Source organism: Mercurialis annua, linkage group LG2 (genome assembly GCF_937616625.2).
Source record: "Mercurialis annua linkage group LG2, ddMerAnnu1.2, whole genome shotgun sequence".
Classification (NCBI taxonomy): Eukaryota; Viridiplantae; Streptophyta; class Magnoliopsida; order Malpighiales; family Euphorbiaceae; genus Mercurialis; species Mercurialis annua.
The window spans coordinates 37,483,287-37,503,626 of NC_065571.1; the positions used below are offsets into that span (position 1 = coordinate 37,483,287).

Consider the following 20,340-nt stretch of genomic DNA (forward strand, 5'->3'; position numbering starts at 1 on the left):
TTGATTATTGGCATATGAATTAAGGAGTTATGAAGTAATGAAGTGTATTTGGCGAAAGAATCGTCACAAGTTAATTCTGGAATTGATTCAGATTAAAGAGAAAAAAAAAAGGGGAGAGAATCTAAGGACGTTACGAAATAGAAAGTGCAGTGACGCAATGGTGTAAGAAAAAGCTAAAAGAATAAGATTTGATATAAGAAAGTGGTAAGTACGAGTTTGACATGTGAAACTCGGAAAACATAGAGATGAGTGAAGGAGTTGTAAAGATGTAGTCAATATGAAAATTGTGAGAGAAATGAGAATAAGAAAAGACAGTGATATTTGGATGAGAACGCAGTGGAAATGATAGGTAGAGTCGGTAAACATTAACGAGAAAGTAAAAGTAATTAATGAGATAAGGACCAATGAAAGAATTTTATATATTGGAAAAGAGAAGATGTAAAGTATCAGAGTAGCGCAGTGGAAGCGCAAATGATTTATATTTTACATTAAAATGAGTAACTGGTGAGCACAAACGAGTTTTAAGCAATTCGAGGACGAATTGTTTTTAAGTGGGGGAGAATGTAATACCCCGAAAATTTAAGGATGTAATTTTAAAAGATCGGAAGGTGAGATTAGTCCCGTTGACGTATGAGCCGGGAGTAGAAAAGTCAATTTGACGATGTAAGGTCATAATCGAGTCAAATTGTGTGAATTATGTGATTACGTGTTAGAAATAGATTGCGTGCTATTTATTATGTGCAGTGGCATTTTCGTAAATAAATGCAAAATATTTTAAAATGAGTTTTAAAATATTGTAAAATAGGTTAAATATGAATTTGACTTTTTTAAGGTAAAATAATAAATAAGAATGCATCGGAATTGGTTTCCGATAAAATATTATTTATGTTAAAAACCGTTAAAATAGTATGTAATTAATTAATCATAAAAATAAATATACTATAAAATATAGTGTAGAGACAAAAAGGAGAACAAATGGGGTGTAAGGGTTGTGACACATGTAGATACATGTGTCATGGAAACAAAAAGGGGTTGACACATGTAAAGACATGTGTCACCATTTTGGAAAGAACTTGGAAGTTAAGTTTCCAAGGTGACAAAATGTTTTGTTTTATTAACAAAAATGGCAATTTCCTTTCTTTCTCTTTTAAAACAAAAGCTTCCATTTTCCATTTTTCTTACCAAAACCGTAACACCCCCACCAAGAAGAAGACTCTAGTTTCTTTTGATTCTTGTACTTTTTCAAAACTACAACAAGGTATTCATACTTTCCATGGTTAATTTTATGTATCTTTTAAGAGTTATTTTGTAAAAATTCATGATTGTGTGGGTGATTTTTCAAAGGTCAAAAACTTGATTTTTATTTCAAATATATGATAGAAAAGATGATTAAGTTAATGGGTTTTGATTATCTTTAAGCTTTACTTCATATTTTTATGGGTTATGATTTTAAAGTTTATAAAATCAAAACTTTTCTTTGGATTATGGTCTAATATGATGATCAAACTCATGGGTGTTTAATAACTTTGAGTTTTGACACTTAAATCTAGGTGTTGAGTGTTAAGTACCCTTGAGATAAAGTTTTAATTTTTAAAATTTATTAAATCCGAAAATAAGGTTTAAATAATTATAATTTCAAGTTCTAAACTTGATTATGATTTTAAAAGTATATAATCTTAAGAAAATATTTGAGTAGAGAAAATCGACATGCAATTGAGTTTTAATATTAAATAGTCTAAATTAAATTATGGGTGTTGGTTGTTTTCGGAAATTTTGAAATATTTTTCAAAGTTATGGTTTGTTTGATAAATGACTTATTTGGGTGTTCTTAAGATAAAAGTTTTGATTTTTGAGATTTACAAAATCCGAAAATTTCATGGGTAATTGTAATATGAAATTTTGAGGTTTAGAGTGTTCTTGAACTCTTGATAAAAAAAAGTTAAAGATCTAATAATTATTTTATTTTATTAAATCTGAAAATAATATTTAGATGTTATAATTTCAAGTGAGAATCGAAAATAAAAATGTTATACCTTAGAGATTATGATTATGAAATTTTTATGTGTTAAAGTGAAATTTTGATATGGAATTATGGTGGATAGTTGTTTGTTAGAATTGTTGTGCATGCAATTAATTTTATGTTGGTATGGTTATTAGAAATTAAATTATGTAAAAAAGAAAAGAATGTGTAGAGATTGTTAAAATTGGAGGCCATATATATTGATTTTTATGTTAGCAATTTGTATGAAAATTGTTTGATAGTTCGGTATTATTTTTGTAAATTCATAAATACATGGTTTATTATACATGTTAAAGATGCATGTTTAGATTTATTGAGAATGACTAGAAGTTTGTGTGAATTTTGTTAATTTTGAAGATGTTTAGCAAATTAAAAAGTTTAGGGATTAAATTGTAAAATTGGTTAAAATGACGAATTTGTTTAAAATGTGACGAGAACTTGATTTCTGGATATATAAGAATTTGTGTATGTGAATTTGATGGTTTATTGGATTTTGTTAGATTTGGTCATGATTGTCAAAGTTTAAAGTTAAGGGATTAAAATGTAACTTTCGTAAAAATAAAGGACCAGTCAGTATTTTAACCAAAATTTCAGATTATAGATGTACATAATCTGATGTATAATGATTTTAAATGATTTTGGTAATTTTTGGAAAGATTTGGATGTTTTTGCCGAAAACTAGAGTTTTGGGGTTAAATTGTAGTTTTCCAAATTATGAGGGGCTACATGGTATGTTAGCCAAAGTTTCCAGATTATATTTGTTAATAATCTGAAGTAGAATGACTTTGGATATTTTAAGTAATTTTCTCGATTTTAAAATCGATTAGTTTACGAAAGGACCTAAATGGTCAATTTTGAAAAGTTTGAGGATATTTTAGTATTTTAACCAAAAAGGGAATTTAAGCCAATATAGGGCTGTTTTAATTATCTTATGGAATGGTTAGACCCAATATTGAAAGTAAATCTGAATTTTAATAATTAAAATATTATTTAGTTCGGTAATTAATGGAATAAGGGTAATGTGATAAAAGGGAAATATGGTAATTTGATTAGTTTAATGAAACTAATTAAAGAGATAAAAGAAAAATAATTATTTGTGAATAATTATGAAAAGCCATAGATGTGAAATGAACCTTGAATTTATTTCAAGTGTTTTCCTGAATCGAACCCGATAGAGTAGGTTCGTAATTCTCGAAGAGTCGAGAATGAGAAGGAATTGTGAATCGGTTACGTTGAAATAACGACCGAAAAGGATAGTGTTTTGTGAAAAGTTTTTTTAATGTGATGATTGTTTGTATACGATATGATATCGTGTTTATGTGGCTACGTGTTTAGAGGTCGGCAATAGATTTAGAATTTTATTTTGAAATCGACTTAACACGATTCCCGAATATAGATGTGATGGAAAGTCAAGTATTGACGGATCAAATTGAAGGAGCACCGGTTGGAATAGACCGAGTGGCTAATAGTGGATCATCGTGGCGTATTTAATTATTTATGGAGCGACAGTCTGTGAGTTTGCATTATTACATGCATACATTAAAGTAATAAAATTATTATTATTACTTTAATGTGGAAAATTAATATCGTAAAGCATTTTAAATATATCGTATATTTATTTTGAGTAATTAAAATTATTATGGAATGAGTCTACGAAACGTGCCATCCTATTTGGGCTATAATAGGACTATGTGATCACTAGTTATTGCATGCATATTTATTTTATGTAAAGTGGAATGGACTGTGTGAATCTAGACGACGGTCTAGAAGTCTGAGACGACGGTCCAGACATAGCGGGAGAGCTTCTAAGACGACGGTCTAGAACCCCGAACAAGTTAACGGTGACGGAACGTTAGAGTTCGGCCGATTGATTTAAGAACTAACGGCGTCATGGAACACTTAATGTTATCGGTCGTTGAGTTCATGAGAAAAGTTGGGAACAGTCTAAACAAAAGTTTAGAACTGTAAAGGATAGTGGAAAATAAACTAGAGTCGAGTGAATCTATGGGTTCAGCCGACTAGTTTATTAATCTAAGTCTGAAAGGAGACTTAGAGGAATATGGATTAGAAACAACATTTCATTCAAAAGCTTTACGTTTCTGTGATTGAACCAGTATTAAATATTTTAATACGACTATTTTATAACGGGTTAAATTATTTAATGTGTGTTTGTAAGTTGTAAACTCACCAGTATATCTGACCCACGTTGTGGAACTATTTTTCAGGAATATTGCCTGTGTCTGGACAAGACTTCATCTTTTTGATTCATGAAGTCTTCGTTTTGCGTATATGGTATTTGGTCTTATCTTGATCTGTAGAGCTGCAGTAGAATAGATAGACAGACGCCTTAGCATGTCAGTATTTGCGATGTTTGCCACGCATGAACTCTGTTTTGTTTTCATCGCACGATTATAATATATTTTAACGACATGCATTAAGGTATTGGAAAATAGTTGCAACCCGGGTACACGGTAGTACCGGGAGTTTTGAGATACAGTGTAAAGGAAACTGTACGCAACTATGTTATGTGTATAATATGGGGCCCAGCGTGGCTATATGCATGATTGCATGTTATCGGTTTTGTAAAAGACGGTATTCGAGGAATACGCGTTAAAACGATAACCAGTAATTGAAAAGTAACGGTTTTAATTTAATGAAATGGTCTGCATAGTGAAATGCAGTTATCACCATAATGAGATGGTGTGTGCATAATGAGACGCATTATTAACCCCAGTGTAGTGGGTATGAAACTTGAATACATTAATTAAATAGGAAATTAATTGTAAAGTTTCATCATGATTTTATCGGAACGTTTTTAAACGGAGATTTTAAAATGTTCGAAAATGTGTTTTGAATTCCGCGAAAAATTTGAAGTGATTTTTAAAGTGTTTTTAAGGCTTGCTACGGGTTTCGGAGCAACCACTCCCATTCCCTAGCGCCGGTCTCGACGCCGAGAATCGGGTCGTGACAAAGGTGGTATCAGAGCAATGGTTGATGAGTTGGGCCATTGCGTGAAAATGTGTGAGCAATATTCGAAAGAGTCGAATTATTGCATAGTGATAAAGAGTAAAGGCTTAGAAATGTCTATCGTGTTCCTAGGAATTGATTAGTATTCATAGGAATCTACTGCAGCATATAAGAATTCGAATCATGTCTTTGTTATGTCATCGTTTTCAAAATCCTCGATCTTCAGCTTTCCCTTAGGAAGTGAGTCTGTGACTATGTGATTATGTGCTTATTTGCAATTCTATGATTCGTTGATTAAAGTTGATTTCGGATAATGAAAACCGAATATGATTGCATGGTTTTTAGTATTTAAAACGTGCAAAATGTGATGTGTGGAAAGTATGAAAATTAATTGTTTAATTTTTATGTTAAAAGTTATATGGTTTATGTTTGGCTATTCGGTGAGTATATGTTTAAAGAATGATGTGCGATTTGTTTGCGCATTTGAATTTGATTGGTTGCTAAGTGAGCAACGTGATTTGATTAGAATGAGTGACTAAAATAAGTGGGAACTCATGTTGTAGAAGTAGAACATGATAAAGAGGAGACTCATGATGAGACCTCTGTTCAGGGTAAAGGAAATGACTCATTACCTATAGTAGGTAAAAATCGCGAACGATAGATAATAATAGATATAGAGACATTGTCGTTGACATCGAATTGATCAACGAAAGAAGAAAGCGAAGAATGATTTTTACAGAGTTGGAAATGTCTAAAGCAACTTATTTAAAGGAGTGTCAAATTATTTTCAAAAGAGTTTTATTATAAACTTGTGATCACAAGGGAATAAAATTTAAATGAGTTTTTCTTTGATTTCAAAAAGTGAAAATTTTGAAAGTTTGTTGAAAAGAAAAAGGGGACGCCCTATGTTTTAAAGTGAATTTGAGTTTTAAATAAGTTTTGCTGGACATAACTCTGTAGTATCGAAAGAAGTTTGAGATAATCAGCATTGTTCGTGGGACAAAGAATTCAAGTACGTTCCGATATTCAAGTATAAGGAGAAATTCTTATCGAATATCCGGATTTCTACCCGAGTAGAAATTCGATAGCGATAGAGTAGAATTATCAGGTATTTTAGATGATAATACCGATAATGTAAGCTAGGTATATCCTTTGAGATATAAGGATTACGCGGCGGACCGAGCGAATAGATCGATTAAGAGTACGCTAGCGAGATGTTGCACTAAAGATAGAGTAGCTAGTACGAAATGTAGAAAGACATTGAGTAAGTGGTAACAATTGGATGTGTAGAACCATCCTATTATAATAAGTAAGTGCGTCGTGGTTAAAAGCGATGTTAATGGCAAAGTATAATTTCATCTTTTACGAGATATGATGAAATGGAAAAAGGAGTAATCCTGAAATAAAGAGTAGAGGTGAATAAAGGATTAATAGAAAAGAGTATAGAAAGTGTCTATGATTAAAGATAATCTGGTAAATCTCGTGTATTGGTCATGAACGGGATTCATGAATTATTTAAAGAAAAATAAGTATAAATGGAAGAACGGATAAGTGAAAGTTAGCATTGAAGCTATATAAAGTGATGAACAAGAATTTAAAGATTGTCGTAGTGAGAATGAAAATCAAATAAAAAAAAAGTGATTAAGAGTCAAAGTGATTGGAACAAGGATGTGTGTTCTCTGAATAATAAAGTCATGAGTATAATGTGATGTGATAAGGAGACAAGATAATTGGGTATCAGAAATATCTTTTCTGACACCTAGAAAGGTAGTAGAAGGTTGTATGCGTGTGCTCAAGATAGAGACACGAGTTGTATGATGTAATTGGTGAGATTTTCACGAATCAAAGTGAATGAAATCTCAGGCTGAGAAATTGATTTAGAAAATTTCAAAGCTATGATTACACTGCAAAAACATTACAGAATAGGAAATGTTATGGCAAATGCGTTGAGTACAAAATCTTCGGATAATCTCACGCGTGACGCAAAAGCATTGACTAAATTCTTAACTCGGAAATATTATAATTTCCTAGAGAAAGAATTCTGTGGTAGAAGGAGGTAAGTTTCGGTGTAGAAAATTGATTATTGGCATATGAATTAAGGAGTTATGAAGTAATGAAGTGTATTTGGCGAAAGAATCGTCACAAGTTAATTCTGGAATTGATTCAGATTAAAGAGAAAAAAAAAGGGGAGAGAATCTAAGGACGTTACGAAATAGAAAGTGCAGTGACGCAATGGTGTAAGAAAAAGCTAAAAGAATAAGATTTGATATAAGAAAGTGGTAAGTACGAGTTTGACATGTGAAACTCGGAAAACATAGAGATGAGTGAAGGAGTTGTAAAGATGTAGTCAATATGAAAATTGTGAGAGAAATGAGAATAAGAAAAGACAGTGATATTTGGATGAGAACGCAGTGGAAATGATAGGTAGAGTCGGTAAACATTAACGAGAAAGTAAAAGTAATTAATGAGATAAGGACCAATGAAAGAATTTTATATATTGGAAAAGAGAAGATGTAAAGTATCAGAGTAGCGCAGTGGAAGCGCAAATGATTTATATTTTACATTAAAATGAGTAACTGGTGAGCACAAACGAGTTTTAAGCAATTCGAGGACGAATTGTTTTTACGTGGGGGAGAATGTAATACCCCGAAAATTTAAGGATGTAATTTTAAAAGATCGGACGGTGAGATTAGTCCCGTTGACGTATGAGCCGGGAGTAGAAAAGTCAATTTGACGATGTAAGGTCATAATCGAGTCAAATTGTGTGAATTATGTGATTACGTGTTAGAAATAGATTGCGTGCTATTTATTATGTGCAGTGGCATTTTCGTAAATAAATGCAAAATATTTTAAAATGAGTTTTAAAATATTGTAAAATAGGTTAAATATGAATTTGACTTTTTTAAGGTAAAATAATAAATAAGAATGCATCGGAATTGGTTTCCGATAAAATATTATTTATGTTAAAAACCGTTAAAATAGTATGTAATTAATTAATCATAAAAATAAATATACTATAAAATATAGTGTAGAGACAAAAAGGAGAACAAATGGGGTGTAAGGGTTGTGACACATGTAGATATATGTGTCATGGAAACAAAAAGGGGTTGACACATGTAAAGACATGTGTCACCATTTTGGAAAGAACTTGGAAGTTAAGTTTCCAAGGTGACAAAATGTTTTGTTTTATTAACAAAAATGGCAATTTCCTTTCTTTCTCTTTTAAAACAAAAGCTTCCATTTTCCATTTTTCTTACCAAAACCGTAACACCCCCACCAAGAAGAAGACTCTAGTTTCTTTTGATTCTTGTACTTTTTCAAAACTACAACAAGGTATTCATACTTTCCATGGTTAATTTTATGTATCTTTTAAGAGTTATTTTGTAAAAATTCATGATTGTGTGGGTGATTTTTCAAAGGTCAAAAACTTGATTTTTATTTCAAATATATGATAGAAAAGATGATTAAGTTAATGGGTTTTGATTATCTTTAAGCTTTACTTCATATTTTTATGGGTTATGATTTTAAAGTTTATAAAATCAAAACTTTTCTTTGGATTATGGTCTAATATGATGATCAAACTCATGGGTGTTTAATAACTTTGAGTTTTGACACTTAAATCTAGGTGTTGAGTGTTAAGTACCCTTGAGATAAAGTTTTAATTTTTAAAATTTATTAAATCCGAAAATAAGGTTTAAATAATTATAATTTCAAGTTCTAAACTTGATTATGATTTTAAAAGTATATAATCTTAAGAAAATATTTGAGTAGAGAAAATCGACATGCAATTGAGTTTTAATATTAAATAGTCTAAATTAAATTATGGGTGTTGGTTGTTTTCGGAAATTTTGAAATATTTTTCAAAGTTATGGTTTGTTTGATAAATGACTTATTTGGGTGTTCTTAAGATAAAAGTTTTGATTTTTGAGATTTACAAAATCCGAAAATTTCATGGGTAATTGTAATATGAAATTTTGAGGTTTAGAGTGTTCTTGAACTCTTGATAAAAAAAAGTTAAAGATCTAATAATTATTTTATTTTATTAAATCTGAAAATAATATTTAGATGTTATAATTTCAAGTGAGAATCGAAAATAAAAATGTTATACCTTAGAGATTATGATTATGAAATTTTTATGTGTTAAAGTGAAATTTTGATATGGAATTATGGTGGATAGTTGTTTGTTAGAATTGTTGTGCATGCAATTAATTTTATGTTGGTATGGTTATTAGAAATTAAATTATGTAAAAAAGAAAAGAATGTGTAGAGATTGTTAAAATTGGAGGCCATATATATTGATTTTTATGTTAGCAATTTGTATGAAAATTGTTTGATAGTTCGGTATTATTTTTGTAAATTCATAAATACATGGTTTATTATACATGTTAAAGATGCATGTTTAGATTTATTGAGAATGACTAGAAGTTTGTGTGAATTTTGTTAATTTTGAAGATGTTTAGCAAATTAAAAAGTTTAGGGATTAAATTGTAAAATTGGTTAAAATGACGAATTTGTTTAAAATGTGACGAGAACTTGATTTCTGGATATATAAGAATTTGTGTATGTGAATTTGATGGTTTATTGGATTTTGTTAGATTTGGTCATGATTGTCAAAGTTTAAAGTTAAGGGATTAAAATGTAACTTTCGTAAAAATAAAGGACCAGTCAGTATTTTAACCAAAATTTCAGATTATAGATGTACATAATCTGATGTATAATGATTTTAAATGATTTTGGTAATTTTTGGAAAGATTTGGATGTTTTTGCCGAAAACTAGAGTTTTGGGGTTAAATTGTAGTTTTCCAAATTATGAGGGGCTACATGGTATGTTAGCCAAAGTTTCCAGATTATATTTGTTAATAATCTGAAGTAGAATGACTTTGGATATTTTAAGTAATTTTCTCGATTTTAAAATCGATTAGTTTACGAAAGGACCTAAATGGTCAATTTTGAAAAGCTTGAGGATATTTTAGTATTTTAATCAAAAAGGGAATTTAAGCCAATATAGGGCTGTTTTAATTATCTTATGGAATGGTTAGACCCAATATTGAAAGTAAATCTGAATTTTAATAATTAAAATATTATTTAGTTCGGTAATTAATGGAATAAGGGTAATGTGATAAAAGGGAAATATGGTAATTTGATTAGTTTAATGAAACTAATTAAAGAGATAAAAGAAAAATAATTATTTGTGAATAATTATGAAAGGCCATAGATGTGAAATGAACCTTGAATTTATTTCAAGTGTTTTCCTGAATCGAACCCGATAGAGTAGGTTCGTAATTCTCGAAGAGTCGAGAATGAGAAGGAATTGTGAATCGGTTACGTTGAAATAACGACCGAAAAGGATAGTGTTTTGTGAAAAGTTTTTTTAATGTGATGATTGTTTGTATACGATATGATATCGTGTTTATGTGGCTACGTGTTTAGAGGTCGGCAATAGATTTAGAATTTTATTTTGAAATCGACTTAACACGATTCCTGAATATAGATGTGATGGAAAGTCAAGTATTGACGGATCAAATTGAAGGAGCACCGGTTGGAATAGACCGAGTGGCTAATAGTGGATCATCGTGGCGTATTTAATTATTTATGGAGCGACAGTCTGTGAGTTTGCATTATTACATGCATACATTAAAGTAATAAAATTATTATTATTACTTTAATGTGGAAAATTAATATCGTAAAGCATTTTAAATATATCGTATATTTATTTTGAGTAATTAAAATTATTATGGAATGAGTCTACGAAACGTGCCATCCTATTTGGGCTATAATAGGACTATGTGATCACTAGTTATTGCATGCATATTTATTTTATGTAAAGTGGAATGGACTGTGTGAATCTAGACGACGGTCTAGAAGTCTGAGACGACGGTCCAGACATAGCGGGAGAGCTTCTAAGACGACGGTCTAGAACCCCGAACAAGTTAACGGTGACGGAACGTTAGAGTTCGGCCGATTGATTTAAGAACTAACGGCGTCATGGAACACTTAATGTTATCGGTCGTTGAGTTCATGAGAAAAGTTGGGAACAGTCTAAACAAAAGTTTAGAACTGTAAAGGATAGTGGAAAATAAACTAGAGTCGAGTGAATCTATGGGTTCAGCCGACTAGTTTATTAATCTAAGTCTGAAAGGAGACTTAGAGGAATATGGATTAGAAACAACATTTCATTCAAAAGCTTTACGTTTCTGTGATTGAACCAGTATTAAATATTTTAATACGACTATTTTATAACGGGTTAAATTATTTAATGTGTGTTTGTAAGTTGTAAACTCACCAGTATATCTGACCCACGTTGTGGAACTATTTTTCAGGAATATTGCCTGTGTCTGGACAAGACTTCATCTTTTTGATTCATGAAGTCTTCGTTTTGCGTATATGGTATTTGGTCTTATCTTGATCTGTAGAGCTGCAGTAGAATAGATAGACAGACGCCTTAGCATGTCAGTATTTGCGATGTTTGCCACGCATGAACTCTGTTTTGTTTTCATCGCACGATTATAATATATTTTAACGACATGCATTAAGGTATTGGAAAATAGTTGCAACCCGGGTACACGGTAGTACCGGGAGTTTTGAGATACAGTGTAAAGGAAACTGTACGCAACTATGTTATGTGTATAATATGGGGCCCAGCGTGGCTATATGCATGATTGCATGTTATCGGTTTTGTAAAAGACGGTATTCGAGGAATACGCGTTAAAACGATAACCAGTAATTGAAAAGTAACGGTTTTAATTTAATGAAATGGTCTGCATAGTGAAATGCAGTTATCACCATAATGAGATGGTGTGTGCATAATGAGACGCATTATTAACCCCAGTGTAGTGGGTATGAAACTTGAATACATTAATTAAATAGGAAATTAATTGTAAAGTTTCATCATGATTTTATCGGAACGTTTTTAAACGGAGATTTTAAAATGTTCGAAAATGTGTTTTGAATTCCGCGAAAAATTTGAAGTGATTTTTAAAGTGTTTTTAAGGCTTGCTACGGGTTTCGGAGCAACCACTCCCATTCCCTAGCGCCGGTCTCGACGCCGAGAATCGGGTCGTGACAGGTAATCCACGCTTTTGAAATTCAACTATATATAAAAAAGCAGTAATGGTACCAAAATATTTTCCTTTTTTAATATCGTCGCTTAATTGATTTATTTTCATTTTAAACACCCTCGAGGGTTACATGTAAATGTATATTGCCATAGCGTGGATTACTGCATATACATTGTTTATCCTCTATTTTTTGCCCACACTTGACACTTAACATTTTTTTTAATTTCTCACCATTGAGGGTCACAAGTAAATGTAATAAAAAAGTCCGGATGTCCATAAAATCTGCATATTGCCATAGCATCATGATAATGTTCCATCATATATCTAGGACTACCAGTATAAGAAGCTGGAAGTACAATGCTTTTACCTATATTATTGCTATCCATATCTCCACGATGAAAAGCATCTCGTATTCCAGTATATATTTCTGATCATAGTATTTTTTGATTTCTTTTTATAAAATCTAACCTTTCTTGTTCTATACATGTGAACGCGTCAACAATAAATTGTTGAAATAAACGTCCTCCTTTAAGCAGAACGGATTCGTCTTTAATGCGTTGCTGAATTAGATTAGCATAATATTCACGCATCGTCACAAACTGCCTTTTCATTTTCTGTTTTCTATCAATATTTGTATATGGTATGTCAATCATATAACCACTTTCACCATATGGAAACATAATTGGAAATTGCATAGCCATGAAACTTGGATGTAAAGGGCTGATTCGTTTCAGTGCTCCCGATTTGTATTCTATAACAATATCCCTATTTTTATCGTAATAGCCAAAATCACCAACCAGAAGTCCTGCAATTTCACATGCTGTAGGAACATTATATTGATTGCCATCGATTTCTCTTCTGTCAATCAATTTTAATTTTATTGGAAGCATTGAATCCTCTTTAAACCTATCTTTTGCCATTCTAAAAGACTTAGCAATTTCATTATATTGGTCAAATATTTGAAATAGATTTTGAACAATGTTTTGATCAATCGCTTTTGAACAATCATTTTGATTCAAGCATGATATTCTATTATTAACTTCATTTGCTGTATCATAAATATACAATTGAGAGAATTTTGGTCTATCTCCATCACGCGGCAATAGAGAACCCATCACATGATAATTTTGACCGCTTATTCGAAATACATAGGGACCAGGTGTTCTATTAATATCATGATCAATTTTCCCTCCCGCAGAAGTAAATGCAAACATAGCATTATAAATTCGTATCCCTGAATTTTTGTGTTTCGATATAGTCAGCATCATTCATCAAAAAATCCAAAAATTGTGGAGCCTTTTTTAGTAATGGAAGAGAAATTAGACCATTTTTGCAACATGAAGCAAATTGTGGTTGAGGTCTCTTACTTGTTTTTTTCGTAGCTTCACTCCGCCAAAATAAGGCGCCACAGTATTGACATTCACAGTATAGCATACCCTCAGGTTGTATATTTGAGGAGCTTGGTAGATGAGAGTCGACGATGCCAATTGCCATGCTGATTGAGATGGCATCATTCCTTCTTTTACGACGCTTCAAATTAACACGACAGTCCATTGTACAGTATTTGTAGTAAATGAACAGTCTACAGATTAAAAATTATTTCAAATAATAAGCTCTGTTGTAATAGGAAATCATACTAAACGCTAACAATACACAATCATCGTAAAATAATTATAAAACAATTAAATAAATTGCTATAGCTTGTAAGGAAAAAAATACACACTCCGTATAAGCTCATATTAGATTTTAACAAAGAAGATCCTAAAGTAATAGTATCTGTATTTTTTGACTATATTTTGTACAAAATGTTACTTCTCTAAAACTGCAAATTAATAAAAAATATATTTTTTCATCTAGTGTTTTAAGGTTTATCTACATGCTACTATTTTTTAAAACATCGTAAAAAAAATAAGCACTGAATGTCTTCTTTAGCTTGAAAAAGGTCAATATTTTTTTTTTTAATAAAAACTAAATCTCAACTAATTTCATAAATATGACTGACCATGAAGATAATAACTTTTTAAAATAACACAAAATTTTAAATAATTTTTTTGTCAACTTATTTTATAGATATGACTTAGCATGAAGATAATATATAAAAATCGAATAGTAATGCGAGATAAAAATTCATAGATATAATTTTATTTATGGCATTTAAAATTACTCCAATTTCAAGTTCATAACCATGCTAAATGCTATCCAAATCATCATTCAGAATATAGTAATAATTACTTAATATAACATGATATTTAGTATTTGCTGCAAGTAAATCAATAATTCATTTATTTTTGCATACCAATACATTTAATTAATGTAATACAGAAAAAAAAATCAAATCTAAACTATTAAAAATACTAACTAAAATAAATATCATTTAATTCATTTATTTTTACATACCAATACATTTAATTAATGTAATACAAAAAAATCAAATATAAACTATTAAAAATACTAACTAAAATAAATATCATTGTCATACGAAATTAGGTAAATCTTTTTCAAATCACTAATGATTAAATACTTCATGGCCAATTTTGAGCATATTAGATTTTCATTATTTAAACTCTTAAATATGAGCTAGACAGTTTTTTCTTCTTCTATTAAACAATTACTTACCCTTAAGTCTTAAACTGAATAATCAGTTAAACGATAATATCACGTCCAGAACATGAAGAATAATTAATTTTTTTACCTTCAAATTTTCTGTTAGTTTAGTGGCTTCTTTAGTATAACTAAATAAATCCAACCAGATAGAATAATATGCAAATTGTGTACATTTTAGTGGCAACTAATTAGCCCACTAATATATAAAAGAACAAACACATGCTCAATTAATTAATTATATAAAAAATAAATAGAACTTCATACAAATATATATTAATTAAATAAAAAGAAAAATCAATTATAAAATGTAAAACTAATTCCATAAAAATAAATACCTGATCAATAGCAAGAGCTGAGAAAATTAAAATCAGAGAGATCCACCAAATAATTAAATATGTGAATATCGGATCTTCCAAATACATAAAAGCACAAAGCCAACAATAAAAATTTGAGAAGATCACAAAAATACCACAAAAATAGCTCAACATTTCACACATTGTCACCTAACTCCCTTATTTATCATTCCTACCACAAAAGCAAAAAAGTTTACAACAAACACCATTCCATTAAATAGGTGACACATGGCAAGCATAATACTATCTTAATAAAAAGGAAACACAACAACTAGCACATGTGATTTTTGTGTCAGAGCGCGTCAGCGCGCGTCATAACGCGTCAGCACGTCAGAGCGCGTCAGCGCGTCAGCACCTATAACAAGCAAGCATCAACAAATTATAGACACAGTTTTGTAATATCATATGATACATCTCTGATACATCTCTGATACATCTCTGAGACATCATTTCAAAAAAAAAAATTGATAGTAATCTATTTATTTTTTAAAAATATATACTGATTATTTATAGTATTTTATTATTTCTGTACATTTACAAATATAAAAATAATCCACAAAACTATTCAAAATAATATTTACAAAAAGTAAAAAATTAGTTTAATTAACTAACATTAAATAATTGTGTATCAATGATGTATCAAACAAATATAATATTGATATATATCGGACACGGGTCCGATGAATGAATAATATATTTTTCATGTATAAATTATGTATCGAAGATTTATCAAATATGTACTAAAAATAATTTTATTAATTATTATCGAATATATTGTTCATACATACCGAACACGGGTCTAATGCATGAATAATATATTTCTCATGTATAAATTATGTATCGAATATGTATCAAACTTATATTAAAATAAATATATAATACATGTAATAAAAAATTTGATACGTCGCAAAATGTATCAAATAAGTGTAAAAAATAAGTGTAATAAAACTGTATATATCATGTATCTATTTAAATATATATCGTGTATAAATTTAGTAAAAATGTATCTATCATGTATATATTTAAATATATTTAAAAATATATCTATCGTGTATAAATTATGTATCAGTGATGTATCTATTAAGTACATTTAAAAAATATATCTATCATGTTTAATATTTTTTTATAAATACCACGTATAAATTATGTATCGAAAATGTATCACGTATGTATCCAAGATGCATTAAATATATATCGGAGATGTATCAAATATTTATCGAATATTTTGCACTTATACTCGTCTTTCTCATTTCTTCCACCTTGGGACTTTCAGTCAAATAATGAAAACAAACAGATCAAATATATATAAAACAATAAATATAATAATATTAATTATAAGCTTTTTTAAATTTAAAAACGAACCAATTGAATTAGTCAGTTAATTCAATTAATGTATCAAATATGTATCTATAATGTATAAATTGTGTATCAGAGATGTATTAAAAATATATTCGAGTTATAATTAAATATAGTCGATTAGAATTAAATAAAATATGTATCGGAGATGTATCCATTTTTTAAAATATAATAACAAACGGATCTGATTAGTCGGTTGATTTAATAAAATCGATAAAAAAATAAAAAAAATGTCTAAACGATCTAAATTATATATCAGAGATGTATCAAATATGTATCGAATATGTATCCAAATATGTATCAAAAATATTCACTAGCAAATTAAGGGTTACTTTTCCAATAGTTGTAAAATAATAAGAATAAAAAAAAGTAACATCATCATTCTCATATTCACTAGCAAAGTAATGATTATTTTCAACAAAAATATTAATTATTAACTAAAATTTACCAACTCTAAATATTATAAATATGCACCAAACAACAAATATGTATCGGAATATATATATATTTAAAATATGTAACAGAAGTAAAAAAATTATAAAATTAATTTGATAATAGTCTATTCAAATATCTCGAACTTAAAATTAATATTTTTAAAATTTTATATAAAATAAACTATTTTAATATGTTATATTTATAAAATATAAAAATAAATTAATGATTTTTTAAAATATTTAATATAAATATTTAACATTTAAATAAATATTTATATAAATATTTATATAAATATATATTATATATTTAATAAACAATGTATGGGGACCTTTGGGAAAAAAGGTCCCCTTTTATATACTATATGGGTAACAGGTGCACCATGCACCTGTTCCCAAACAATTGTGATGACAGGTGCAGGTGCACCTGTTTCACGCTCAGCAGGCCTGACGCGCGTCAGGCCTGCTGAAAAGGGGAGAATTTTTTTTTAAAAATAAAAATATTAAATTAGGGTTTATTTATAGGACACGTGATGTTAATAGGAAAAGGTGGTGGTGGATGAAATAAAATACCCATATTTGGTAACAAAGTAAACAAACTTAATAAAGTTGTATTGTGTGAAAAGTGAAGCCTTTTTTCTTGCTTTCTTGTTATTTTCTCAATAAAAAATATGATAAAATATTTAAATAAAATTAAAGTCTATAAATAAAAATATGAGGAATATTTAAATAGAATTAATTACTAAACGTGTGAAATACAATTATAATTGATAAACATAGTGTATATAGAATAATCATATTTTATGAGAAAGAAAAAATATAACTTTTAATTTAACATGTCATCATAAATTTATTTAAAATAATTTAATATAAAAAATATAATTATAATTTATAAATAATAATATTCAAGAATATATACAAAAATTATTTTATATGAAAGAGATAATTTTTTTTTTAATTTTATAATTATTAACTTATAAATATGATATAACATTTTATAAATAAAAAAAATGATAATATATTTACAAAAAATTATAATTTATTTTTTGTAAAATATAATTATAAATAATTAATATTTAAGAATATATAATAGTATTAGAAAGAGTGTAGTTATATTTTTTGAGTAAAAATATTTATTAATAAAAATTAAAATGTCATATGAGAGAGAATTAGTATGTGTAAGAATAATTAATGTGTGTAAGAATTTATATGAGAGAGATGAAAGGCACATGGGAGAGAGAAAAACAAAAACACATGGGAGAGAGAAAACAAAGACACATGGTAGGCACCACCAAATATTTTTTCTATAAAAAAAGAGTGCATTTTGACCAATTTTTAAAAAACCGGATTTGGCCGGTTTTTATGCTAAACCCGGTTTTTCCGGTTAAATCCGGTTTTTAACCAGTTTTGACCGGTTTTTAAACTATCCGATTTTAACAAGAAACTGGACCGGACACAGAGCCGGTTCCCGGTTAACCCGGTCCGGTTCGGTTTTCAAAACATTGATAATTACTAATTACATTTTACATTCTCATCCTAAAAAACACTAACTTGAATCCTTAGTATGAATATCCATATCCACAAGCATGTCATTTTCCCCTCTAAAATTGTATGCACCCACTTAAAGTCATCATTATAAGCTTTTTAAGGAAACAAACAAATTTTCATGGGCTTGTCTAAGGTCCAAGCGCTGGACCGGTCCAGCACAAAAGGACAAAGAGGAAAAAATAAAAAATTTAGCTCTAGAAAAATGTGTAGGCAAGTTACAAATAAGATGTTACCGGACACACATATTCTTTATTTGAAAAGATGTCTAACTTCCACTTGCTTTCCTTTCACTTATTTTTTCTTTTTAATAACACACATATTTTTTATTTCTTATTATCATTCAAAAATTAATTAATATATAAATTGTTGAAATGAAAAAATTAATAATATATAAACTTAAAAAAATAAAATAATGCATGAGGCGTTGTAAATAAATTATAAATGAAAAAATAAAGTTTAATTTTAAAATATAATGTTATTAAATTTATAATTAAATTTTTATTTTATTAAAATTCAATATAAATAAAATAAAAAATACATTATGATCAATTTTATAATTAAATATGTGTTTGTAGTTACAAATTTTTTTGTATCAATTTTATAATTAAAAAGAATTGCATATTTTATAGATTTGACCAGGTCTACACACATGCAGCAGATTAAAGGGAGATGTCGTCCCTTTTAGAAGACGAATCCGGACCGGACGCTTTCATGAAAGTTGTAGGTATTTGAATTACCTTTCCAGTGACGTTTGAATCGATGAAATCCGACTTGTGGGGAAGGAGTTATGATATAAATACACAATCTGAATATATATAAATTTTATACTTAAATACGCATGCAGCAGGTTCAAGGCACCTTTCGACCATGTTCCAGGTCGAAACCGCATTGAAGGTTTTCATGAAAGTTGTAGGTATTCGTGTTACTTTTTCAGAGACATTTTAATCGATGAAATCCGATGTCGCAAAACGATTTACGAATTAAATACTCGGACTGTGTACATGCAGATTTCATAAAACTGCACACATGCAGCAGTTTCAATGGCTCTTTCGTCCCTTTTCCAGGTTGAATCCGGACCGGACGTCTTCATGAAAGTTGTAGGTATTCGAGTTACCTTTCCATGGATGTCTAAATCAGTTAAATCCGATCTATCCCCTTTCTATCGCTTGAATAACTACCAATTACTAAAACGTGAACTTCAAAATAATTAATTTCAGTTTAATAAAATAACGTGGTGAAATCGGACGCGTGTTGAATTATTAGGAAAAAATAGATTATTATAAATTAATAAAAAGGAAGTACCAGACCTCATGAAAGTTGTAGATATTCGAGTTGCCTTTCCAGAGACGTTTGAATCGATGAAATCCGACGTCGGGGGAACGAGTTATGACATAAATACACAATCTGAATATATATTGATTTAACACTGATATACGCATGCAGCGGATTCATGGCACCTTTCGTCCATGTTCTAGGTCGAATCCGGATTGGATGTTTTCATGAAAGTCGTAGGTATTCGAGTTACCTTTCCAGGAACATTTGAATCGATGAAATACCATGTCGGAAAAACGATTTACAAATTAAATACTCGGACAGCATGCAGATTTCATAAAGCTGCACACATGCAGTGGCTTCAAGGACACTTTTGACCCTTTTCCAGGTTGAACCCAGACCGGACGTCTTCATGAAAGTTATAGGTATTCGAATTATTTTTCTATGGACGTCTGAATAAGTTAAATCCGACGTTGGAAAAGCGAGTTATGGTAAAAACAGCCGGGCTGGTTTTTGAAAACGTACTTCTATCCCCTTTATATCGCTTGAATAGCTACCTATTACCAAAAAGTGAACTTGAAAATAATAAATTTCAGTTAAATAAAATAACGTGGAGAAATGGGACGCGTGTTGAATTATTCAGATAGAATAGCTTATTATAAATTAAGGAAAATGAGGTATATTTAAATTCAAATTTTAAATAATTGAACATATATATTTTAATTAAGTAA

General features: G+C 29.4%; 1 protein-coding gene and 1 long non-coding RNA gene across 3 annotated transcripts; both read left to right on the forward strand.

The window, feature by feature from the left end:
* Positions 1 to 936: 936 nt before the first annotated feature.
* Positions 937 to 4,679, forward strand: LOC126668951 (uncharacterized). Of its 2 annotated transcripts, none has more exons than XM_050362213.2 (2): positions 937 to 1,258; positions 4,246 to 4,679. In XM_050362213.2, exons 1-2 carry the CDS (start codon positions 976 to 978, stop codon positions 4,329 to 4,331), a joined length of 369 nt encoding a protein of 122 aa, XP_050218170.1. In that variant the 5' UTR covers positions 937 to 975; the 3' UTR covers positions 4,332 to 4,679. The 2 variants fall into 2 exon arrangements, 1 of the variants encoding a protein (XP_050218170.1); XR_007638394.2 differs by lacking the exon at positions 937 to 1,258 and adding an exon at positions 3,416 to 3,532.
* A 5,360-nt stretch (positions 4,680 to 10,039) lies between these two features.
* On the forward strand, positions 10,040 to 11,741 carry LOC130015061 (uncharacterized). The gene is made up of 2 exons (XR_008790075.1): positions 10,040 to 10,594; positions 11,308 to 11,741. It is a non-coding gene; the product is annotated as an uncharacterized LOC130015061 (long non-coding RNA).
* The last annotated feature ends 8,599 nt before the right edge of the window (positions 11,742 to 20,340 follow it).

What these genes read in the sequence shown, in the direction of transcription:
- LOC126668951 (XM_050362213.2), top strand. Translation starts at nt 976, where the DNA reads ATGGGGTGTAAGGGTTGTGACACATGTAGATACATGTGTCATGGAAAC. An exon ending in TTTTTCAAAACTACAACAAG is followed by an intron (nt 1,259 to 4,245) that starts GTATTCATACTT and finishes ACTATTTTTCAG; the next exon opens with GAATATTGCCTGTGTCTGGA.